Source organism: Notamacropus eugenii, chromosome 1, assembly GCF_028372415.1.
Source record: "Notamacropus eugenii isolate mMacEug1 chromosome 1, mMacEug1.pri_v2, whole genome shotgun sequence".
NCBI lineage: Eukaryota > Metazoa > Chordata > Mammalia > Diprotodontia > Macropodidae > Notamacropus > Notamacropus eugenii.
In genome coordinates this window covers 427,431,600-427,451,934 of record NC_092872.1, presented here as the reverse complement: position 1 = coordinate 427,451,934, position 20,335 = coordinate 427,431,600, and the positions used below count along the sequence as shown (strand labels likewise).

Genomic DNA, 20,335 nt, shown 5'->3' with positions numbered 1-20,335 from the left:
CTGCATTGGTAGAGGGAGCTTCCTTGTTTGGGAGCTAGTGATAGCAGAGGTCTAGCCTCTAACCTGATCTTTCAACCATAGCTTAAATATTGTGGTTTCCATTTACTCAACGTTCTTTTTAGTACCTTGTCCCAAAATGTTGCTGCTTGACTTTTATAAAAGGCAGCAATGACAAATATGAGAACAAAGAGGTCAAATGACAAATATGAGGACTTCAGAGAATCATGGTATTATTTATATGAACTGATGCCATGTGAGAACAGCGGAACCAAGAAAACAACGTAAAAACGATTACAGCAATGGAAATTAAAAAATCACACAAAAAAAGTTAATCTGAGTAGTTGAAAAACCAGTGAAAGTTTTAGAGATGAAAAAATGAAGTTTATCTCCTCTCTCATGGCAGAAAGGGCAGAACCTACTGGGACAGAACAGTGTATATGTTGTCAGCTATGGTTTTTGTCCTGGGGAGGACAGTTCAATCTAGAGAGGGGAGGGAAATGACTTTCATGCAAAGATAAAAAATTAGTAGAACTTATCAACATAATATAGAATCGAAAGGAAAATGAAATAAGATGTGAATAGAACTTAGCTAAATTATCCTCATGTGATCAGTTCTCTGACTGGGGCTTAACGCTATGGGACTGTCACCTCCCTCATTCTGGATACTGTGCTTTTCAATGTAGCCTGAGAGCATGTTAGCACCTTTGGCTTCTGTTACATTGTTGATTGATATTGACCTGGAAATCTCCTAAAAAACCCAAACTCAAACATTTTCCCATATAAATCCTGTTTCACCATGTCTCTACCACCTGGTATTAAGATACAGTCTTTTGTTCCATTGGGTCAAGATCTTTTTATACCCCAGCCTCTTTCACCCACCATATCCCTCCCAGCTTCATGTTATCAGAAACTTTGATAATCATGCCTTTATCTAAATTAGTGATGAAAAAATAGTGAACAGAGCCACATACTAATTCTTTTTTTAATTTAATTTTATTATTTATTATTTTTAATGTTTTACAATCACTGCCATAAAATTAAGATTTTATCCCCCCCCCCCCACACCTACCCTCCACTACCTCCTTCCCTCCCCATGACAGCATACAGTTCTGTATAGGTTCAACATATACTTTCCTATTGAGTATGTTTTCACTATAGTCATGCTATGTAGTCAAACTAAAATAAATGGAAGAAATCATATAACAAATTAAAACATAATACACAAAAACACACACCCACACAAACATGATCTGCTACATTCTGCAAATATTTCTTTCTCTGAGTGTGGAAGGCATTTTGCCTTAGAAAACCACCATTGGGATTTTTTTTTAAATAAGTTCTTGCGTTATTACGAAGTTCCAAGTCTACCAGAAAAAACTCTTGCACACTGTGGTCGTTGCTGTGCACAAAGTTCTCCTGGTTCTGCTCCTTTCACTCAGCATCAGATCATATAAGTCCTTCCAGGCCTCCCTGAAGTCTTCTTGTTCATCATTTCTTATGGCACAATAGTACTCCATTACATTCATATACCACAATTTATTCAGCCATTCCCCAATTGATGGGCATCCCCTTGACTTCCAGTTTTTGGCAATCACAAAGAGAGCTGCTATAAATATTTTTGTACATGTGGAACCCTTTCCCATTTTTATGATTTCTTGGGGATACAGTCCTAGAGGCGGTATTGCTGGGTCAAAGGATATGCACATTTATAGCCCTTTGGGCATAGTTCCAAATTGCTCTCCAGAATGGTTGGATGAGCTCACAGCTCCACCAACAACGAATTAGTGTTCCAACTCTCCCACATCCTCTCCCGCATTTATCATTTTCTTGTTCTGTCATGTTTGCCAATCTTATAGGTGTGAGCCACATACTAATTCTTGAAGCAGTTCACCAAAGACTTCTCTCCAAATTGACATCGTCTTTTTTTATTATTATTATTAATAATGGGTCTTTGGGTCTAGTTCTGAATTCACCTAGGTATACTGTTGTTTAGCCCCTATCATTCCATCTTGTCCACAAGGACAGCTTGAGAAACTGTTGAGTTGACTGAAATCTTGGCAAACTATGTCTATGGCATTATCCTGATCTACCAGTCTGGTAATCCTGTCAAAAAGGGAAATGAGGTTGGTCTGGCAGAACCTGTTTTTGGAAGTCATGTTGGCTTTCATTGGTCAGTTTCTCTTTCTAGATGTTCACAAGGCATATCTTAAGTTATATCATGCCAGGAATTGAAGTCAAGTTCACTGACCTGTTTATAACTTGTAGACTTAGTTTCCTTTTTTGAAAATCAGCTCAGTATTTGTCTTTTTCCAATCCCATGGAACAATTATTCCTATTCATGATAATCTCTCAGAGGTGACAAACAGTAACTCAGTCTGAATCACTAGTTCTTTCAGTACCCTAGCATGTAGTTTATCCTACCCTGGGGATTGGAGTTCATAAAAGGCAGCTAGATGCTTTCTTACTATCTCCTTGCTTATCTTGGGTTTTAAATCCTTGTTCACTAATTTTTTCTTCCTCACCTTTCCAATTCAAAGTTTATGCACTTTAACAGAAAAATAAAAACAATGGGAATTGAGAAACTTTTCGTTTTCTCATTCATCCTAACTGGTCCCAGAGTAGTCCCATCAGTAGTGCTCTGATGCTCCACTTCCCACGACACAACTAAAAATGCTCTTTCTGGTTGTCTTTAGCTTCTGAGTCTATTCTAGTCACTGAGCTCCTGACCCTATTCTTTAATGGCTGTTATACTTAAGTATTCATCTTTCATTCCCTGATCTTGAGTCCATCTTCTATACATTTCCTTTTAAGATCTCCAATGGTCAGTGAGTTTTCTGCATCATCTTTTGTTATTTTTTAGCTAATTAGTCATATCTGACCCTTTGTTGACCCCATTTAGTGTTTTCTTGGCATAGATACTGGAATGATTTGCCATTCCTTCTCTAGCCCATTTTACATGTAAGGAAACTGAGGCAAACAAGGTTAAGTGACTTGTCCAGGGTCATATGGCTAATTAGTGTCTGAAGTTAGATTTGAACTCAGGAAGATGAGTCTTCTTGCCTCTAGGTCCAGCACTCCATCCACTGCACCACTCAGTTGTACCTAGATACCCTTTGTATATTTATCTTACTCCTTTTTCCTCCTTGCTGGAATTATTTCTCTTTGGATTTTCAAAATTTTCATTCTTGAGAGCTTCCTGTTTTTCTTATGCTGATTTCTCCTATAGAATTAGAATTCATGGGATCCCATCGATCCTTTCTCTGAAGGTTTTGACATCTGCATTCTCAAAACCCAGGGTGCATGTCAGACTGTGTTCAGCTTTCCCCTCCTCCCTCTCAAGCTCTTTTAAGTTGAGCAGCAAAGCCACTAAACATGAGTGATGCCTGGGGTAACAAGGGAGTCATAAGAGGCTGCAGTAGAGGCGAGGGAGGCATCAAAGAAGAAGATGGCATTGGATTACAGCTTTTTTGAAAATTAAAATTCTTGATGTCGTTCAGTTGTCCACCTTGGCAAATCTTGATTTCTCTCAAATCTTGGACTTTTAAAGTAGTACTTCATTATAGTTGACATAAATGTTATTGTCATTGTCAGTTATTTTAGTTGTGTCTGACTCTTCATGGCCCTATTTGGGGTCATGTCATTCTTGGCAGACACTGGAGTGATTTGTCATTTCTTCCTCCAGCTCATTTTGCAGACGAGGAACTGAAGCAAACAGGGTTTAGTGACTTCCCAGCGTCATCACATAGCTACTCGGTGTCTGAGGTCAGATTTGAACGGGGGTCTTCCTGACTCCAGGCCCAGCTCTCTATCCACTCTGCCCTCAGCTGTCTTTAGGTTATTATTATACCACATTTTAAAGATGAGGATTTGAGACTGAGGGAGATTAAATGACTTGCCCAGGGTCACACAGCTAGCAAAGGTCAGGTTTGAACTAAAGTCTTTCTGACTTCAAGTTCAACATTATCCATTGTGCCACCTAGCTAGTCCTTATCTCCACTTGTGCTGCCATGGAAGGCAGCTTTCTGGTGAATGAATACATCATTGATGATCTTGCTTTTTTCTATTCGGTTTAGTTTGGAGGTATCAGAGTTGGAAAGGCAAGAGAAAATGTGAACTTGGAGTCAGATCCAGCCTCTGACACAATCCGTGTGACCCTGGGCAAGTCATCCTTGAGCTACGCTGTCTTCATTTATTATTTTTTAAAAATGCCTGAAGTACCTACCTTATAGGGTTGGTGTGAGACAAATAAGGAAATACACGTAAAGCATTTTGCAAATTTCACAGTAATTCATATGTAGTAGTTATTATTGTGGTCTCATAAAACAGAATCTTTAATATTAAAAATTTTTAAATGCTAAATGTAAACAAAGATTTTTCTAAAAGAACAACAATGTCCTGTTTGTATGAGCGTATCTTTTTGATTGATCTTTCTTCTCAGCATTCAAAACACTTTTTTCTTATAAAACTGCATCTTTTTTGACTGATTTTTGCATTTCTTTGCAGAAATCCCACTTTCCCATGCAGCATGAGCCAGTTTCCAGAACAGAGCTCTTCTCGGTGTCAGCCCCTGGAGGAGTCCTGGCTCCCCTCCATAGAGAGCCTCTCAATGGATGACTTCTGGATGGAGGTGGAGAGCATGAAGCAGAGCGATGAACTGAAGCAGGAGGAGGGTAGTGTCACTGAAGCCCAGATCCCAGAGGGTGAGGAACTCTGCCGCTGTTAAGCATGGGGAGGGAAAATTGAAAGGAGGGCGGTGTGGTGGTGGGTTCCACACAGAAGATATTTCATTTTGAAATATTGAATGTGAAAGAATGAGTGCATTGGCCCAGGGCAGGTTTTGACTGGAGCAGCTAGGTTGCACAGTAGATAGAGCTCTGGGCCTGGAGTCAGAAACATCTGAGTTCAAATCTGGTCTCAGACACTTACTAGTTGTGTGACCTTAGGCAAGTCACTTTGCTCTATTTCCCTCAGTTCTTTATCTGTAAAATGAGGTAGAGAAGAAAATGGTAGACCACTCCAATATCTTTGACAAGAAAACCCTAAATGGGGTCACAAAGTATCAGACAGACACACTGAAATGACTGAACAACAACCACAGCAACAATGAGATTCTGATTGTGTTGTATGGCAGACAGAGACAGAGGCAGAGACTGATTCAGTTCAGCCAACATTTGTCAGTATCTACTCAGTGTAGAGCAGTGGAGGAGGTGCAAAGCATAGATGATCATTTCCTGCCCTCTGGGAGCTTATAATCTGATAGGTTAAGATTCAAACACAAAATGGAAGATTACTGTCTTACACAAAATAGGAGATAAGTTCAGATGTGAGGTGAAGAGCTGATACATTATGAGGTCCTGGGAAGGAGAAGGTCCTTGCCAACATAGGGCTTCTGGTAGGAGCTGGCATCTCAGCTCTAATTACATTTTATTTATTAATCTCTGTAAATCAGGAGTTCTTAACCTGGTGTCCAATAGCTTGTTTTTAAAAGCTATTTTAATAACTGTATTTTGGCATAGTTTTCCTCTGTGTCCTATGTTTTTTTGCTATGCGTTTAATAACATTCTATAAGGCTTTATCAGTCTGCCAAGGAAGTCTATGACACACAAGAGTTTAGGAATTTCTAGAGTGAATGTTTATTTCCTCCTTACCACTCCCCAAACCCCTCAGAATAATGAAGACTCTCTGAGCACACTGCATCCCCTTCAAAGCTCAAGGGAACCCAGAAGAGATAAGGGAGTAGTTTCCTAGTGCATGAACCCCCTTACCAGCATGCTTCTTCTTGTGATTATCAATTGTTATCTATTAGTTAGACATTAAGCTTTTAGAAGGAGGTATTAAGCTTTTAGAAGGCGCTATAGTAAGAACAATTGGTATAAAATTCCCTTTCTCCCCCTCCTCCAAAAAAATCTGTAATGTACTTTCTCGCAAGTACGTACATAGTCCAGAGCATATGTGGCAAAGGAGAGTAACTTGGAGCTTGCTGGAGTACTCATGATGGTCCCTTTTGGTAAGCTGTAGCTGTCTTCTGGGTTCTTTGCAGACTCCTGAAGCTATCTTTCCACAGATAATCTAATTTGTCCTCATATCCTGATAATGGTGCTGTCATAGGTCATTGCTTTCTCTGCCACCATTCACTGCTGTCCCAGCAGATGCTTCTGGGACACTGATGAACATTTCAATTCCTAGAACCCTCTGAAGTTCACAAGGTCATGCTCTGGTGAAGGGAGAAGGGAAAGGCCTAGGTGCTCTTCCTCAAGTGATTTCCTTGCTGATGCTTGGCTAGGATTGCTTCCTGAGTGTTAGCCAGACACTGGAATGGGAATCCAGAGCGACTTGTTATTTTATACAAAACTCATAGATCTGTGCCTTTTTTTTTTGTCAATCCCAATATACTTTTTGCTGTTTTGATTGATTGATTGGTTGAATGATTCAGTGGAGATGGCTAGGCTTGATTTACACCTGGTTCATACTTCTGATTGGTTAAAATTCAGTTGAGAATTCTGGATGGCTTCACTCCTTAGTAAGGAAGAGCCTTCCACAACTTCTGTGCAGCATTAGAATAATCTAGGGAACAGGATGTTAATCACTAGGCAGCTGGTGGTGTAGTGGATAGAGTGATGGTCTAGGATTCAGGAAGGACCGAGTTCTCACACTACTTCAGATGTTTATTTGGAATCATTTAACCTCTGTTTGCTTCAGTTTCCTCATCTGTAAATTGAGAATAATGGTATATATAATCATTTTTCAACCAGCTGTGAATCCACTTAATCATACAGTCATCTAGCTCCTATTTCTCCATCTTGCCTATAAGGATATTATGAAAGACTTTATAGGATCCTAAGATTTGGAGCTAGAAGGAACTTTAAAGGATAAAGATCATCTCAGAGAAAGTAGTCTCCCAATGCATCAACTCCTCAAAGAATAAACTCATCATGAGATTTCCATCTCCCATCCCAGGTGTGTGTGTTATGTATGTATATATACATACACACACCTCATCCCCCAAGGAGGTATTGTCATTTAGACCCCTTACATTCTGTTGGTTTGAGATCCCCCTTTCATTCCTCCGGTTTTAATCCCTCATATTATAGATGTGGAAACCAAGGCCCAGAGTAGCCTACATGTAGCAAGTAGAAGAACCAGGATTCTGACTCCAAAGCCAACACCCTTACCAATATACTATGGTGAACTTGACAAGTATTTTATTAAAATCAAGATCCAATGTCTGGCATTCTTCTGATTAACCAGCCTGATAAGAGATAGCATTCTTACTTATGTGGTATAACAAGTCCATGTCTAAAAGATTTCTCTATTTGTCAATACTTAGGCCAGTTCTTTAAATATATTAAATAACTCTGGATATTCCAAATAGTACCCAGACCAAAAGAGTAGATTCTCTTCTGTCCCTTTCCCCTTTTTATCTTATTTCTACCCTACCCGCCCCCCCGCCACCATCTCACCCTCTCCAAATCCAAACTAGATGAAACATTCCCTTCTGGGTTTTGTTAGATGTAACCAGCAGAAATCAGCATGGTGAGATGGGGATGGGCACTTCCATAATGAGTGAGACTGTGCTTTTGGCTTTTTTTTTACCCTGCCCTTGTGATTGTTTATGTCCTTCCTCCCTCTACCCTCCCCCCATGTAAATTTGTGTCTGACACCCACAGACTACACTTCTGGTAGTTTCTACTTTAGCGGCAATCTTTGTAGAATTAGAACTTAGGAGGAGCTCAACATTCTTTCTAGTTTCCTTTATCTGGGACTTTCAGGAACATTAGGACATAATCTATTCCCTTGCTTATATAACAGGTTAAGTTAAGGTAGACTGAGGCACAAGGTTTTATAAGCACAATTAATTTATTAGTAAAGCACAAATTTACCAATAAATAGGACTTCAACTTTTCTACTGAAGCTAAGGCCCCCAAATGAGGGGGACAGCTCTTTTATAGATTTGGGGAGTATAGAAAATAAGAAAGCTAGCATCATAGATGGAAGAAAATTGATTGGATGGAAATTAAGAATGAGGGCTAGCAACAACCCCCCTCTTTTCCTCCTGTGACTAAGAAATCTTCATTGTTTGAGTCCAGCTGCATCTGCAAGGACAGAGATAGCAAACCAGACTTCTTTGGGTAACAAACCAGACATTCATGAAGGATAGCTTGGTAGTGTAAAGATACTAGACCAGACTCCTTGATGTCCACTTGCGTCCTTTAAGGGTAAGAGATTTCCTTGATACAAGGATAGAAGAATAGTGAACAGAACTGAATTTCTAAACCTAACTCGTTACAGGCCTGCTAAATTTCTTAATTAAGTTCAGAGACAAAGAATCATGGCTTAGGCAGCTACAGGGCAAAAATCAATTAATTATAAATAGGATCAATTTTAAAAAGACACAGAATTAATCTGATTATTTCACTCAAGAAGATTCAGTGGCTCCCAATGGTCATTAGGATAACATACATACTCCTCTGTCTGGCATATAAAACTATAAAATTCATCGTTTGGGGGTGGGAGAATTCTCTTATACCACAGCTCTCAGATCATTCAGCCCAGGTTCAGTCCTGAAGGAGACTAATGCCCAAGAGAGAGAAATCAAGCTTTTCTCATACCTTTTGGCTCATTATTCCCCATCCTGGAGCTCTAGGGAAAATCTTTAAAAGCTTAGGAATGGCTCATGGCTGGGGGGGGGGTTCCCCCAAAGGAATTAACAGAGTCTTTTACACATAGGTACAAAGAAGATGAGGTATAGGACAACTTTTTCTTTCTTTTACTAAAGGAGAAATGTTTAAAACACACAGGACCCATGAGTGCCTGTTGACATTTACAGCATGTAACAGTAAGCTATATCCCCCCATCACACTCTCGTGAGTATGATAACTCCTGACCTATTGAACTCACAAAGTTGTTATCAAGGCTGGAACCACCCATCTCAGGATTGCTGTTTGGTCACCTGTGCTCAGGGAGAGAAACAAAGAAGAGACTTGAGGTCCAGTCTCAGGTTTATCCAGGCCATCAAGTGTTCACTGTTGAGAATCAAGAGATAACCCTTCCTTCTGCCCTTGCTGGAAATCTGAGGGAGGGCTTGAAGAGTCCTAATGTGCTTGACAAACAGGAATAAAGAATGATCAGTGAAGTTGTCTATCCTTTTAAGGCTATTGAGTTAGGCAGCTTTTCCTGCTCAGTGACCAGTCCTGTTAGGTTTGGCTCCTTCCAGCCCAACTTCCCTATCATAGGGACCAAGAGACCAACCACAAGTTTTCTGTTTACATGTGTGCTTTAGCAAACAGCCAGGGCAAATGTGCTTATCACAAATAGTCCAGTGATGCGGCTACTAGAAGAGTTCAGGCTCGGCTCCATAGGAAGGATTCCAGACATAACAATTATTAAATCATTTTAAAGGGGTTTTCCCCTTTACAAAGCCCTGTACTATCTGGCTCCAATCCCCTCTCACCCAGTTCCCTTCCAGGCTTATTACATATGACTCCTTGTCCTACACTCCGTTTCAGCCAAACTCTCCTACTTGCTGTTGCCTATACAGGGTCTTCTTCATTTCTCTGCTCAGGGTCTACTGCCTAAAATGTATTTCCATGTCTTTGAGTCCCTGGCTTCTTTCCAAAGCTCAGCTCATGTGCCACTTTCTACGTAAGACTGTTCCTGATTCCCCAGTCTATTTCTTTCCCTTATCAATTATTAGTTTTTATTTTCTTTCTATCCAGTATTAGTTTTTATTTTCTTTGTTTATAATTTGGGTTTTCTTATCTGTGTACTCAGTTTGTTTTTCCTTACTAAATTGTAAGCTCCTGGAGGGCAGGGGCTTTGAAAAAATTTTGTTTTTGTTTTCCCTGTGTCTGGCACCTAGAGAAATAACAGTAACAATCAGTTCAAATCCATTGAATCATAGGATTAGAGATTTTTCATTTGAAAGGCCATGTAATCCAATCTCTTTATTTTTACACATGAGTAAACTGAGGCCTAGAGAAATGAAGTAATTTATTTCAGGTCACACAGGAAGTAAGTGGTAAAGCTAAATTTGAAACACAAGGTCTCCAATTCCACATCCAGATTTCTTTTTGCCACATTAGGCTGTCTCTAGATTGTTTAGTTTCTAGGTGAAACTGGAAGACCAGAAGACAAAGCAATTTGCATTTACTATATAAATGTCAGTGATTCTGTAGTAGAGCTGTTACCAACAGCCCTCCGGGTAAGTTGTGGAGGGCACTGATGGGCATGCCTGTATCTACTCATTCTTTGTTTTCTAGTGACCAGTATGCCTTATAATGCTGGGGAGTCTCTGGAGAAACCCCATGAGTTTCAATTTGCACTTCCATGTTTTGCCAAGTTTTAAAATGGCTCCTAAGTGTGTGGGGAGGAGGAAATTTTACCCACAGTATAGGGAGTCCATGAAGGGATAAATGACCTTTTAGATAATTGAGTTCAGATGGGCGCAGCCTCTGTCACAGAACAGTTGCTCTCTCTAAAGGACCAAATATATGTGATATTTTATAATTTGCCCTTTAGCTCTTTCTTCCTTCCTTCCCTCCTTCCTTCCTTCTTTTCTTTCTTTCTTTCTCTTTTTTCTTTCTTTTCTTTCTTCCATCTTTCCTTCCTTCCTTCCTTCCTTCCTTTCTTCCTTCCTTCCTTCCTTTGGTGATAATGGATCTTTTAACTTATAAAAACTGTTTTTATTGAGAAGTTGAATATTTTGGGCTGAAATGAGTTTTGCAGTTGGACAGATGAAGTTTTGTGTAGAAAATGATAATGATGATAAACAATTATATAGTGCTTTGCAGTTTATAAATGGATATGGCAGCCGTAAAGGACCAGGCTTTCTCTGAGCTCAGACCCAGCCCTTCAGTTTATCAGTAGGTTCTGTTTGTAAGAAAAGTGGGTCATTACAGGCAGTCTCTGACATCATTTGGGGAAAGCTAATTTTCTGAGAACAAGGATGATTTTTCTAGGTTAAGCTTCGTTATAGACCAGCAGAATCTCTAATTAAATTGTGTGCACAACATCCAGACCAAATCCAATTTTATTTGGAAAATTTGTGATTATTTTGCATAAGAAGCTGAGCTGCCCATAGAACATGGACAGTGAATTCCAGAGTCCTGGAACTTGTTAGGGTCAGTTGGAGACCCCTTAGCTAGACTTTACTATCCAGACCTAGCCCCCACCCCTGCCTATAAGTGATGAGCTGGAGAGAAAAAGGCAAAGAGCTGAAAGCACAGTGATTTCTCCTTTCCTCTCCTCTCCTTTCCCCTTTTTGTTCTTGCTTTTCCTTCTCTTTCTGCCCCTTTCCTTCTCTCTTTTTCTTCCTTCCTTCCTTTCTTCCTTTCTTCCTTGCTTCCTTGCTTCCTTCCTCTTTCCTTCCTCCTTCCTTCCCTCCTTCCCTCCCTCCTTCTTTCCTTCCTTCCTTCTCTCCCTTTTTCTCCCACCCCCCCACCCTAGAAGTTCACTCTACATGGCCTCCCAATCTGGAAGGCTCACTGTGACCCAACCTTCTCACCCTGGAAGTACATTCTGCCCTTGCAGACCCTTTCTCTGTTTGATTAGTCCCTCCCTGAACGTCCATTTCAAGGAAAATGTCCAAGTCAGCTACATCTTCATTTTCTTCTGGGCTCCTCTCCTAACTCTCCAGATTTCCCCCCTCCACTGTTCCTTCCCTGTTTCCTCCCTCTCTTCACTTTTCAAAATTTCCCCCTTTAGAATTAGCCTTGAGAGCTGGGGCTATCTTTTTGATTGTATTTATATTCCCAGTGCTTAGCACTTTCTGTCTCTCCCTCTGTCTCTCCTTCTGTTCCTTCTGTTCATGCATTTCTTTCTTTTCCTTTCCTTCCTTCCCTTTCTTTCTAACTTTCTTTTGGAAAGGAATATGGCCTCAGATAAAAATGCTGTATGGTACCATTTACCATTAAGGATACTTCAAGAACCCAAGATTTAATCAGTGTATGCCCTCTCCCACTAGTGAGAATTACAGCTCCCACCACGTTAGTTTTTGGGTTGCTGCAGCTGAGACATTCCTCACTTTAGTGGTGGATAGTAATAAACTTTCTTTCTGGTGATGAACTTCTTTCTTGACCAGGCCTGTACTCAAAGTTTTTCCAGTTTGGTAGGACCTATCAGAGCTTAACTAGACTAAGAAGATCTTAAAGTACTCCAGTTCACCTCCACATCCATGTGAGTCACCAGAAAATGTCAGTGATACTGGGGTGGAGGAGGTAAGTAATCTGAAACAAGAGCAGGGGAATTCAGTTTGTTTTAACAACTATCTGTAATATATGTAGGGGAGGCAACGTGATAGAGTGAAAAGAGTGGTGGATTTGGAGTCAGAGGAACTGGATTCAAATCCCAACTCATATACTCACTGTGTAACATTTGGCAAATCCCTTCCCTCTCTGAACCTCAGTTTCTTCGTCCATGGAATGTGGCAGTTGTATGAGATGATCCCTAAAAGTCCTTTCTACTTCCATAGTTTATGATCCTGTAAACCCCAAACTTAGTATGTACTCATACTTCCCTGTCCCTTCCCAAAGTGCCAAGTGACTACCCCTCTCAAAGTTCCATGATGCCAAGGCTCTGAATGGTGCTTCTTGGATTGGTTCTAAACTGGCACCTTTGAAGAGGATATTAGTCTAGTCTGTCATTTTTTAAAATGAGAATGTGACTATTCTTTTAATTTTACTACCACATTTGTTTTGAGATTCTAGTGAATCTCCTTTTTAAAATATTTTAGTAATGTCTATTTTTAAATAATATAATCATTTTGATAATTCCCCCTTTTCTCCTGGTACTTCCCTCACTTATGACAATAATGGCAAACAGCTAAGCAAAATTGTCTAATACAGCATATTTGTCTGACAGTATGAAAAATTTTGTACCATAGTCCACCACTTCTCTATTAAAAAGAAGAAGGTATGAATCAATTTCTGTCATCTGGAAACAGTGTAGATTTTTGCATTTATTCTGAGCTGTTTTCTCTTTTATGTATTGCCTTCTATTGTATTATTTTGATCATTAGTCTCCTGGTCCTTTCTTTGTATAACTTTCTTTCTTGACCAGGCCTATACTCAAAGTCTTTTCAGTTTGGTAGGACCTATCAGATCAGGTAGGAATCCTTAGTTCATATAAGCCTTTTCATGTTTCTTTGAATTATTCATAATTGGTGCTTCTCAGAACAAAGTAACAGTTCGTTACATTATTTAGAATGATTTGTTTAGCCTGTATCCAATCAAGGGGTATCTGCTTTTGGTACGACAGAAAAGTGTTATTATCGATATCCTGGTGTGTGTGTATGTATGTGTATGTATACATCTTCCTTTCTGTCACAGACCTTCTTTATATCCAGTAGTGGTTCCACTGAGTCATAGGGTATAAACAACATAGTAACTTTGCTTACATAGTTCCAAATTGTAATAGTATGCCTGTGTTGACAAAGCCCTTCCAACAATCTATTCAAATCACTGAGTATTTGCATCTTTTGTCATCCTTGCCAATTTGATGAGAGACTACTTTGATTTGCAGTTCTCTTAGTGATTTGGAACATTTTTTTCATGTTTGTTGATAGAGCATATTTTGTGTTTTGAAAACTCTTCATATTCTTTGACCATTAAACTTTTGTCTTAAAATAAAACTTTTAGTTTTATTTATTATATCAATTTCCTATGTAAGTTATAGGTCAATCTTTTATCAAAAACCTTGATATAATTTTTTCCTCATTAATGTTTCTTAGTTTAACTGCATTGATTTTGTTTGTACAAATGCTTTAAAATTTTATATCATTGGAATTGTCTGTTTTCTCTTTTATAATCTCTCTTCCTTTTCTGATTATGATTCTTCTTATAATGTGACTTAGGATTTAGATCACTTATACCAGGTACCACAACAAGCTCCAAATGGAGAAGATGCTGGCTTAAACCTGTTTTCTGCCTAACTGCTTTCCAGTTTTCCCAGAACTTCAATAAGGTCTCCTTCCTTCAAGAGTTTGTTCTTGGATCTATCAAACACTGAGTCCCCATGTTTGTTTGCTTCTCAGACTTGCTAATATAGTCAGTTGTGTTGAATTACTTTTCTATTTTTTAAACAGTATAAAATAGTTTTAATGATTACAGTTTTATAATGTAATTTTAGAACTGGGAGACTTGTTCTATTAATTTTACATTCTCTGGTTCACCTCTATTAACTGTTATTATTTTATCTAGTTTTATGAGTAATCTATTGGTAGTTTGCTTGGTGAAGCACTAACTTCTAATTTTTAGACACTATTGAATAAAATGTAAATGGGTTTAAGCTACACCATGAGGAGAGGTGGTGATCAGACACAAAAGAAAAGATATTGGTCAGCATGAGGATAAAATCCTTGAAGGAGTGACTAAGAATGGTTGTGGTGCCGCTGGCCTTGCAGGGAAAGAAGGCTCCAGTCATCCTGGACTGTTTAGTGTTTCATTTGTTTTTAGTCAGGAGCCAAAGACCTCTTAAGGTCCTTTAGAACCCTGGCAGCTGTGGTACATTATGCTTGGTATAAAGTATAACTTCCATTAATAATATGTTTTGCCCATCTGTGCATCGTAAGTAAAATATTTACTGAGTGTTAAATATTTCTGAAATGCTAATCCAGGCCCCTAGTTCTACACAAGAAGAGACTAAGGCATGTTAACTGCTGTGCTAAATGCTCTGGGATACATAGGAGGCTCTTGGTTAATAGTAAAAGTTCATGGTGTTTAGTCGTTAGATGAAAACATCCAGCAAGAATTGGTATATTTCAGGCCAAGTTTTACCCATGGCAGTTGTGCTCTTGTGATTGTATCTGTAAGTGTGAATATCTGTGTCTGAGAATTATAAAGTGAAGGTTTGGATGGGGCTTCAAAGGTCATGTAACTTGGCATGCTCTCAAACCATAAGTATGCCCTCTACCCAACATCCCTCACAAGTGACTATTTAGTGTCAGCATAAATACCTGGGTTGACAAGGAACTCATTACCATAAATATCTTTCTGTTTGTTTGGTATTATCTGTGTGAATATGACCAGATCTGCTGTCCCTCTTGCCTCTGGAATCGTGGTAATGTGTTTACTTCATCCAGTGCTTTCCATTTGTTGACAGAGGGTGAGGCAGAAGCCCAATGGCTTCAGGACACAGGCTTGGCTGACCTCATTGGGGCCTCCACACCAGACAGTGATAACAGAGTGCTCCTGTCCACGCTTACAAAGACCCAGGCAGCTGCTGTGCAACGGAGACTAGACACATACACGCGCTCAATCCGTAAGAAGAATAAGCCACCCGTGAGAGATGTCAGAGACATCTTTGGCACCTTTGATTCTGGGGTGAGTTAAATCTTGTCTCTCCTCATCTTTGGTGCTCTCTTCATTCCCCTCTCTCTCTTGTCCCATTCCTCGAACTCCTACTGACAGTAGCAACTTTCTCCCAAGTAATTAATTTTCTATAAGCAAAATTAACCCTTGACACTCTGGTGACTATTAAACTCATACACACAGAAGAAATACAGTTGAAGGTCAGATTTTCAACTGAACAGGTAATGTATTTGCCTTGGTAAGAGAAGGAACATCAAGTCTATCAGGCAAATTCAGTTTAATTCAACAAACATTTATTAAGCACCTACTATGTACAATACATCTAGGACTACTATGTGTTGTCATAGAAAGGGTGGCTGCATATGGAGATAGAGGATCTTGGCACAAAATTTGTCTCCAAATTACCTTGGACATGGGTGGCTAGGGGGCACAGTGGATAGAGAACTGGGCTTAGAATCAGTAAGACTTATCTGCCTGAGTTCAAATTCAGCCTCAGCCACTTACTAGTTGTGTGACCCTGAGTATGTCACTTACCCCTGTTTACCTTACTTTCCTTCTCTGTAAAAATGAGCTGGAGAAGGAAATATCAAACCATCCCAGTATCTTTGCCAAGAAAACTCCCCAAAAATGGCATCATGAAGAATCAGGCATGACTGAAATGACCAAAAAACAAAAACTACCTTAGATAAGTTACTTAAATTCTCTGGACCTAGATTTACCCATCTGTAAAATGAGGGAGTTGGACTAGATGACCTCTGTGACCCCTTCTTGCTTAGAGCAAGAAGTGTCATCCTATGGCAAAATCCTCGCTCCTGATCACCATTGTTTACCTAGCAATGATTTTAGGATCACAGATTTAGAGTTAGAAAAGACTTTGGAGCTCATCGAGTCTAACCCTCTCATTTTACAGAGAAGGATACTGAGGTCCAAGGAGTTCAAGTGACTTGCCCATCCATGGTCACAGAACTGTGATAAGTAGCATAGCTGGGATTGAAACTTACATCCTCTTAGCTGAAATCTGTCACTCTTTTCATTGTATGATGCTGGTGGTAAGTAGCTCACTGCCAGGCTTCTCTCTAGCACCTTTGCTGGCTCTAATCAATAAAATATCATTCAGATGTCCTGGCTTCCATTACCATTTTAAAGAATAAAAATAAGAATAGCACCTTACATTTCAAAGTGCTTGAAGCTTTATAAAGTGCTTTCCTTATAATAACCCTCAGATTGGTAGTATAATATTATCCCCATTTGTAGATGGGGTCTGAGGTCCTCAGAGAGAGGAAATGATCTGTCTAAGGTCACACAACCAGAGTATGGCAGAGCCAAGATTTACGAAGCCAACTTCTCTGACTTCAAGACTGCATCCCTGGGCCAGAGAAAAGCCCTCGAGATGATGGCACCTGGAACATCCTTGCCTGCTGGGGGGGAAAGGAGATTAGCAAAACGAACAGTTCAGTAATAGAACAATTTCTCAGTGAAGCGTACCTGTACTTTTTGACTTAAGAAACTCTTCTGGCTAGTGGCTACATGTTTTAAAGAGAATACAGTTACTTCAAGATACAGGAGTTAAGCTTTTCAACATTTTTTCTTGTGATATTGCAATCACTTCTTTCCTTGCTCTCCTCAACCCTGTTTTTGTCCCTCTCACTCTCTGTAGTCACTTTCTTCCTAGTTCACTGAGAAGATTGAGGCCATCAGGTGGGAGTTCTTCTAAGCTCTCTCCTTTATGTGGCAAAAAATCTCTTGATTTCTCTTACTTAAGGGGAAGAAGTAACCCTCCTCCTTTCTGAGTAACACCCTCTGCTCCCTGGGATTCAGTTACTGCATTTATGAAAATGACTCCCAGAGCTCTCTCCCAGCATCTCACAGAATACTTCTGTGAGATCCTATTCCCCAGTTCTAGCTCTCTATATGGCATTTCCAGTTGAAAGTCTCACTGATCTCTCAAAATCTATGGGGTATCAGAGACATCTATGGGTCCCAAAGTGAAATTATCTTCTTCCCAAAATCTCCTTTCCCTAACTTCCCAGAGTCACACAGTTAGTGTCTAGGCCAGAATCAAAGTCAGGTCTTCCTGACCTCAGCCTAGTGCTCTAAACATTGTGCCACTTAGCTGCCTCAGAGGATTATCCTTATCCTCAGTGTGAGGCTCAAAGATGATAAATATATGTAAAAGCACTTTGTAAACCTTAAAACACTATGTAAATGCTAGTTATAATTAGCAGGCTGACTTTCATTTCATTTATTCCTTTAAAGTTTTATTGATGCACTTTATTTTAATATCAGTCATTTTTTAACCTAATTCCCTTGTCTCCTGTTCCATTCTGCCCCCCTCCCCACCCCGGGTCTTCAAGGAAGCCTTCTTTGTAACACAAGAAACTCAAATAGTTAAGTGAAACCAAGTGACACAATATGTCTGACAAGAAAACATGATCAGTATCTCCTATCCATTTAAATTCCTATATTTGAGGGCAGAAATCTTTCCTTGAGGGGTTATCTGGTTAACATCGTGCAAAGACTTATGTGTCCAAGTAATATTTTTTTTGTAAACAGTATTTTTTCCAATTACATGTAAAGATAATTTTCAGCATTCATTTTTTATAAGATTTTGTGTTCCAAATTATTCTCCCTCCCTTTTCCTCTCCTCAAATGGCAAACAATCTGATACAGGTTATCCAAGCAATATTTATTAGAAAATATTCTGTACAGCTGACTAAGGTCTCAGGAGGGTTGAAGATGGAAGCAGAATGCTGCAGTCTCTCCAAATCTGTGCCCAGGTTGGGACATAAGTATGGTAGCTTCCTCGAAGACGAATTCTCAGCTTTCCCTTTTGCACTTTCTATAATGGAAAATTTCCCTTTCTGAGGTGGGCTAGGCAGTGAGCAAGGTATTATTTGTTATCTCTGTTTGCAGATCTACTCTTTGGAAACTTTGATTATGATATTGGTTAGGGGAGATGAGAATATGGGATTGGGATATTTCTCAGTTGACTCAAGATTGGCCATCAAAGGGGTGTGGAGGATTTTATCTCTGAATCCAGGTTTTATGGGGCCATTTACACATATATCTATAAAGTTGTAAATGGAAGAATAGGAGGAGTTCTGAATTGGTTTCAGGGATAAAAGCAAAAGAAAGTGAGAAGCAACTAAAATTCTGTAGATTTATAAGACAGTGTATAAGATGGTCATGATTCTCTCCAGCAAGTTTTGCTTCTAACTTGCCTCGTCAGTGTGAGGAAGTCTTAGACTGTCTCCAATGAGGATCAGAGATCCTATGATGGAAGTGCTTATAGCTTTTCCCTTTGGGAATCTTCATATAAGAATACTAACTTTTATTGTATATGGGAAGGGGAAATAAACCAATGCACAATGATCCTAACAGAGAGAGGGAAAAGTCTTGAATTTGAATATCTATCTCTACATATGACTATATGCATATACATATTCTCTGGTAAGTAATTTTTTTTCAGTCCCCAAAGGAAGCATGCTATTTGCAGAAACACAATTCTAAGAAGCAAACCTATTCTTACATACATTAAAAGAGAGGTCGTACATAACACAAACTAGATCCTTAGGAATGAATCACAGTAGTCATAGTTTAAGGGCCTTTGGAATGAGGATGCTGTACATCAGATATCAGATGCCTACAGTCTGACCATGTCATCCCCCTACTCCCTCCTCTCAAAAAATACCATTAGCTTCCTCTTCCTTCTAGGAGCAAATATCAACTCCTCTCTCTGTTTGGCCCTTTACAGACTGATTTCAGCCTACCTCCTGGCTTATTATGCATCACAGTTATCCCTTCCACATTGTGACTTTCCCCATTGTGGTTTCGATATATCATGTGGCAGCATAAGAAATTAAATGAGAATTTTATGGAAGCTGCAGATGACATGCAAAGACCAGCAGATGACAGAAAAAGTTTAGACACTCAGGAATGCCTAAAATATATGTATAGTATTCAACATATTTTATCTTTTAGTACCATAATAATTCAGACTCCTTCTCTGGCATGACGGCAGGGCCAAAATATTTTATGTAGATTTTCCAGATCATGGGGGTGCTGCGCTCCTAACCTCTGAGATGTGGAAAAGATAACTGTACTTCCTTTCATATATACTATGATCCAACCAAACTGGCCTTCTGGAATTTCTCTCGGCCTCAGTTTCCTTCCCTGCTAAATGAGGATAATAATAGCCCTTACTTCATAGTTATGGAGAGGGTCAGATAAGATGACATGTAAAGCACTTTGTAAACCTTAAATGCAGCTAGCTGCAATATGTCCATATTTCATCACTCCCTCTACATAGATTGTTCCCCCCTGCCATGCCTGGAATCTACTCCCTCTTACCTCTTCTACCTTTTAGAATCACCAGCTTCCTTCAAAGCTTACCTCATGCCTTTCCTGTGCATTGCCTGTCCTGATCTGGCTGTTACTATCTCTCCCCTCAAAATTACCTTGCATTAACTTTGGATCTGTAGTAGATAATACACCTTGCATATATTCTGTTACACACGTTGTTTTGTCCTATAGCCTGTAAGCTTCTTAAAGAAAAGGACTTTCCTTTTTGTCACTGTGTCCCCAGTACCTGACACAGGTAGGTACTCAATGAATGCTTATCAATTGATATAATTTGCAACATTCTTATGCAGAAGGTGTTAACAGAAAAAGTGGATGCTGAAGGGAAATGGACCCAGCTCAAATCCATACCTGCAGAATCCCCACCAGGTGAGAAGTCTTTTTTTCTTTTAAATCTAAAAGTATATCTAGGTTTCTCTTCAAGGACATTCTTTATAACAATATTTTCTAGCTATTGCTCTTTGGACCAGTATCAGTGTCTGGAAGATGTTTATCAGTCAAAATAAGCTTTTTGCTACCAAAGTCCTCACTTGTTAAAACTTGAAAAACTAGTTCTTCCTTTCCTTTCTCCTTCTACCTATATCCTGCTTATTCCTTCTTCTTGCGTCCCCTCAAGCTGTCAAGAGCTCAATGACCTTGGTGTCTTTTGTGAAACTGTGATTGGGTTTGAA

The 20,335-nt window shown here is 39.4% G+C and overlaps 1 protein-coding gene across 2 annotated transcripts in view; it reads left to right on the top strand.

Annotated features, from left to right (window-relative positions):
- Positions 1 to 20,335, top strand: part of ARHGAP40 (Rho GTPase activating protein 40) — a 108,503-nt gene that overhangs the window by 63,615 nt on the left and 24,553 nt on the right. For both annotated transcript variants that reach the window (XM_072631501.1, XM_072631500.1), the window contains exons 2-4: positions 4,504 to 4,700; positions 15,097 to 15,317; positions 19,958 to 20,033. In XM_072631501.1, the coding sequence (XP_072487602.1) occupies positions 4,526 to 4,700; positions 15,097 to 15,317; positions 19,958 to 20,033 (472 nt within the window). In that variant the 5' untranslated portion in view covers positions 4,504 to 4,525. The remainder of the gene's footprint in view (positions 1 to 4,503; positions 4,701 to 15,096; positions 15,318 to 19,957; positions 20,034 to 20,335) is intronic.